The sequence below is a fragment of the Physeter macrocephalus genome, chromosome 17, assembly GCF_002837175.3.
Source record: "Physeter macrocephalus isolate SW-GA chromosome 17, ASM283717v5, whole genome shotgun sequence".
NCBI lineage: Eukaryota > Metazoa > Chordata > Mammalia > Artiodactyla > Physeteridae > Physeter > Physeter macrocephalus.
The window spans coordinates 42,491,742-42,497,741 of NC_041230.1; the positions used below are offsets into that span (position 1 = coordinate 42,491,742).

General features: G+C 41.5%; 1 protein-coding gene across 1 annotated transcript in view; it reads left to right on the forward strand.

The window, feature by feature from the left end:
- LOC129391406 (hydrocephalus-inducing protein homolog) overlaps positions 1 to 6,000 on the forward strand; it is a 54,674-nt gene that overhangs the window by 387 nt on the left and 48,287 nt on the right. The window contains exon 2 of the mRNA XM_055078919.1: positions 2,778 to 2,921. Coding sequence (XP_054934894.1) covers positions 2,778 to 2,921 — 144 coding nt within the window. The remainder of the gene's footprint in view (positions 1 to 2,777; positions 2,922 to 6,000) is intronic.

Here is a 6,000-nt window from a genome sequence, read left to right on the forward strand (position 1 = left end):
CACCAGACAGCTGGCTCTTATCCCAAGACAAAGATAAATGGTCTTCCCCAGAGAAACTCATCAAAACGTTCGGGGAAATTTAATGTTTCCTGTGTCAGTGTCGATACCCCAGAATAATTCCTGGTGTCTGAGTTGTGTGCATCGCCTGATCGTCCCCTCTCTGCCCAAAAAAACTGTGCCATAGACCTGCTGTGCTACAAGAATTGAGAAATTGTGGCCTCAGGATTGTCGGGATGCCAGGGTGGGTCAGGAACTACTGTTTCTTGTAATAACTCTTGTAGTACATTTTGACCTTTTATATTACTTGCACATATAACTTTAATACAAAGCATACATATAATTTTTAAAATAAAGAATTTCTACAAATCAACAGGAAAAATACCAACAGCCCAATAGAAAAATAGGCAAAGGAAATGAACAGAGAGTTCACAAAAAGAAAAAGAAAATAGCTTTTAAATATATGAGAATCTGCCCAACTTTACTCATGTTGGAAGAAATGCAAATTAAAATTACTATGAAACACATAATTGAGTCATTACGCCCTATTTGTTTTTGTCCTTCTCTCCATCCTCCCAAATATCACAAGTTTGAAATCTGTCCTACTACTGTATTTTTCATTGTTCATTTCCTGCTCACATTTTACTCCATATCAGGGACAATGAAGAAATGCGACTTCATTACCCAGGGTGTGCAGGAGACCTGTCTTGGTACACCCAATTATCCATTCTGTCTCCTTGTTTTTGGCTCAGGGCAGTGTATCTGATTTAGTACCTTAGACTTTAATGATACCAAGCCTGCCTATGGGAAGAATTTTTCTATAACCGTTTCCTCAGATTTGATCTGCTATATAACTATTGTACCATTCATAAGCCACAGAGATGGAACCACATCTCTGTGGAATTGAAAAGGTCAATTGAAACTAGCAGTCAGCTTGCTTCATGAAGTCCAGAAGCAAATCCTGTCTCCTGATATTTGGCGAGACAAGCCAGAGAGAAAGGGTCATTTTAAAATAGAACGGGTTCTCTGTGCATCGACTCTTTCTCATCACTAACCTCTAAATGGCCTCTTGCCAAAACCAACCGAGTGTGGCTTCTTCACTTCAAAGCTACCTGCAGTGACACAGCAGCCTGGGGGGAAGTTCGAAAGTGCTGCTTCATCCCTCCCCAAACTGTAGTATGAAATCTGCAAGTGCAAGATGAACCCAGTACCTATATTACCATGTTAGAGGGAGGGAAACAGTGGCAGCTTCTCGTGGTAAGTGCCAGACCGAACCTCTGAAAGAACTTTGGGAGTGCACAAGGGGCTAATGAGGTACAACCGAGGCAGGTGGCTCAAGTCAACTTTATGGACTGAATGTTTGTGTCCCCCCAAAATTCATACACCAAAGCCCTAATTCCTTATATGATCATGTTGTAAGTGGGGACTTTGGGAAGGGATAAGGTCATGGAGGTGGAGCCCTCATGAATGGGATTAGTGCCCTTATAAGAAGAGACAAGAGAGGTGATCTTTCTCTCAGGCATGTGAGGACACAGTGAGAAGACAGCTTTCTACGAACCAAGAAGTGGGCTCTCACCAGACACTGGATGTGCTGGCACCTTGATCTTGGACTTCCCAGCCTCCAGACCTATGAGACGTCAATGGCTGTTGTTTAAACCACTCAGTCTGTGATATTTGTTATAGCAGCCTGAACTGACTAAGACACCATGGACACTGGTCACCCAAGCTCGCTCAGAGCCAGTGGCTCCAGGAACCACAGTGGAAGAAAGACTATGCTGGACAAAGAAGCAGAGGAAGAGGCAGAGCAAAACATGGAATCAGGAGGACTTAACTGAAATTGGAACAGGGAGAAAAACAAATCAAAACAAATAGGCCTGGGAAAAATAGGCTAGAGTTGTTGGAAGAGCCAGGGAATGGGAGGGAGATTCTTTTTGGAGGCCAGAGACTGAGGTTTCCAGTCACTTCCTACTGATATTAAAGGACCCCCTTTCCAAGGCACACAGTGGACAATGTGGATCCCACTGTCAGAGTGAGAAAAATCCAGTCTGACCGGAAACTTCCAGCTTAAGATCCATTTATGATGCTTTCTCCAGCTGAAAAATGAAATTTGATCTAACAGAGTGAAGGATGCTTCTAAATCAACTCTCCCAGTGTTATCAGGAAAATTTACAGGAAATAGTTATGAGCGTTTGTCAATATAGCAAGATAAGTATATTTGCAAATTGGGTATTTTAAGCATGAAAAGAATATTGTGTAAGGAAAAAAATGTTTTATTCATTGTAATGATACATGGGTTCTTCCATAAGATATCACTAATTTATTAAACTTTGTTTTATGATGCTGTGGAAACTTCTGTAGTAACAGTTCTACCCAGAGGCATGGCTTATATAGGGTTTTTTAAACTAGGCAACAAGAAAGTAAGAAAATCTAACCTGTTTTCTGGCTTAAGTAGGATCTCTTCTAGTGAAATAGATACATAGATACATAGAAAATATCTATACCTAAATCTACATATATATTAATCCCTTGTAGAGATTTAGATAAATCATTTGGAATGTATGGTGGACTACTGAGAAGTGAACCTATGTAATATATAGATGTATATTATCTATATCTTGATAGATAGATGACAGATAGATATAATATAAATCCATACATCTATAGATATAAATAGAGAGAATGCTCATTCTACTGTTAACAATGAATATCAGACATTTGTTGCTAAAGGCTTACTGTGTTTACCATAAGTTGGTTTGTTTCCTCTTTTCTCTTTTTTGCAGAAACCTAACACTATCCTGGAACCTGATTACCAGCCCTTGGTCATGAAGAACATTTCCACCCTGCCTGTGAACGTGTTGCTCTCAACAAGTGGACCCTTCTTTATCTGCAAAGCTGATAAATCCCCTCTGCCCTCAATTCCTGAGGTAACTGGACAGAGGGTGTCCTAACTCCTAGGGGGGTGCTGTGTGTGTGATAAAAGAATAGTATTGGTACACTGCCTAATTTCAGTCGAGGAGAATATAAAGAATCCAGGAAACAGAGAGGAAAAATCTAAAATGAGTCATAATATCAATAAATTCTGATATCAACTGGTAGGAAAACCATTATTAACAATGTGAGAGCTTCTTGCTCATTATTATGACCCTTTCCTTCCTGCCCATTATAACGAAGCTCAACTTTAGAAAACAGTGACTTCCCACTAATGAGAGGAAAGATCTTTTAATCCCCCTCAAGTCTGACTAAAACTCAAATTTGACCAAAACTCAAAGCCCCAACCCTAAACCAGCCAGCCCATCTCCAGATAGTGAGAAGTGTGAACCAGGCTGAAGCAGGAGGCTGTGAGCTCCCCTGGCCACCAGTCTGGGCCAGGATGCAGTGTTCTCTGAACATTCCCACAAGATCATCCCCATGATCCTTGGCCGGGCATGAGGACACCAGTGGGAATGGCTGGGCCCTGGGGAAGGTGGCACTGCAGAGCGGTAGGGAAGGAGGATTGAAGGAGAGACCAGCCCCACACCCCATGGTGTTCGGCCTCCCAGTCCAGGGAGATAGCTAATGGAGAAGTGACATAGAGGAGGAAGTGAGGGCAGGCAGCAATCGCAGGATCTCAGAAGAGGGAGCCTGGGACTTAAGGACATCTGCTATGAGCCGCACTCGGGGAGATGGATCTTTGTGGAAGGCGGGGGACAGAGCCACTTGGTGAGAGCGTGTTGCAGACAGTACTGCACCGCCACCCTCCCCTGCCCTTCCTTCCTCACTGATTCTTTAGTGGGTCTCATTCAAACATGATTTGGGGGAAAAAAAATAGCTAAGATCTTTGAACAGAGAAATAAAAGGAGGAGATGATCATAAGCAAGAGGCAGATGAAAACCTCCTGCAAGGGAACCTATGCAAGGAAGAAAACCCACAGTACAAACGGGGAGTTCTCTACAGTCTCAGAGAAATTACAGGCGATATGACCTGTCTTTAAAGAGAGCTCAAGGACAAGATACAAGTGTTCAAAGAGGAGATGAAGAGTGAACTCAAGAGCAGAGGAAACCAAATGGATGAGAAAATGAAAATTCAGGTATGAGCAGCTTTCTCTGTCTCGGTGGGAGGTTAGACCCACTCTTGTCCCTCCTGAAATCTTAATAAAAGTAGAAATGTTCAACAGGAAAGACACCCAGAGCAATAAAATAAAAGGGGGAGAGGAGGGTATAACCAAATAATGAGAGATTTAAACAAATTCTAGCAGATAGAATGAGGAACGGAGTGGGTGGACAAAAAGGCACAAAGACCTGAAGCGTAGAAAATTCACCAGTGAGACTGCAAAGAAGTGGGAGTCGTTCAGCCCAAGTAGCCTGGGCTTAGAGGCAACGAGCGGAGCAGAGGGCTGAAAACAGAGGGATTCTGTGTGCACCAGACAGCTGGCTCTTATCCCAAGACAAAGATAAATGGTCTTCCCCAGAGAAACTCATCAAAACGTTCGGGGAAATTTAATGTTTCCTGTGTCAGTGTCGATACCCCAGAATAATTCCTGGTGTCTGAGTTGTGTGCATCGCCTGATCGTCCCCTCTCTGCCCAAAAAAACTGTGCCATAGACCTGCTGTGCTACAAGAATTGAGAAATTGTGGCCTCAGGATTGTCGGGATGCCAGGGTGGGTCAGGAACTACTGTTTCTTGTAATAACTCTTGTAGTACATTTTGACCTTTTATGTTACTTGCACAATATAACTTTAATACAAAGCATACATATAATTTTTAAAATAAAGAATTCTACAAATCAACAGGAAAAAATACCAACAGCCCAATAGAAAAATAGGCAAAGGAAATGAACAGAGAGTTCACAAAAAGAAAAAGAAAATAGCTTTTAAATATATGAGAATCTGCCCAACTTTACTCATGTTGGAAGAAATGCAAATTAAAATTACTATGAAACACATTTTTTTCCTATAAGATTGGCAAAGAGCAAAAATTGGATAATGCTCTGTGTTAGGGAGGGCATGTGGAAACAGGCATCCCCTAAGGTATTGGGGAAGCGTACATTGGAAGATAGTATGGCAGTAGCCGTCAATATTTTTTTTTTTTTTTTTTAGTTATCAGTTTTATACACATCAGTGTAGTCAATCCCAATCGCCCAATTCATCACACCACCACCACCAGCCCCCCACAGCTAAGAAAAAGAAAATAGCTTTTAAATATATGAGAATCTGCCCAACTTTACTCATGTTGGAAGAAATGCAAATTAAAATTACTATGAAACACATTTTTTTCCTATAAGATTGGCAAAGAGCAAAAATTGGATAATGCTCTGTGTTAGGGAGGGCATGTGGAAACAGGCATCCCCTAAGGTATTGGGGAAGTGTACATTGGAAGATAGTATGGCAGTAGCCGTCAATATTTTTTTTTTTTTTTTTTTTAGTTATCAGTTTTATACACATCAGTGTAGTCAATCCCAATCGCCCAATTCATCACACCACCACCACCAGCCCCCCACAGCTTTTCCCCCTTGGTGTCCATACGTTTGTTCTCTACATCTGTGTCTCAACTTCTGCCCTGCAAACTGGATAATCTGTACCATTTTTCTAGGTTCCACATATGTGTTAATATACGATATTTGTTCTTCTCTTTCTGACTTACTTCACTCTGTATGACAGTCTCTAGATCCATCCACGCCTCAACAAATGACCCAATTTCGTTCCTTTTTATGGCTGAGTAATATTCCATAGTATATATGTACCACATCTTCTTTATCCTTTCGTCTGTCGATGGGCATTCAGGTTGCTTCCATGACCTGGCTCTTGTAAATACTGCTGCAATGAACATTGGGGTGCATGTGTCATTTTGAATTATGGTTTTCTCTGGGTATATGCCCAGTAGTGGGATTGCTGGATCATATGGTAATTCTATTTTTAGTTTTTTAAGGAACCTCCATACTGTTCTCCATAGTGGCTGTATCAATTTACATTCCCACCACCAACAGTGCAAGAGGGTTCCCTTTTCTCCACACCCTCTCCAGCATTT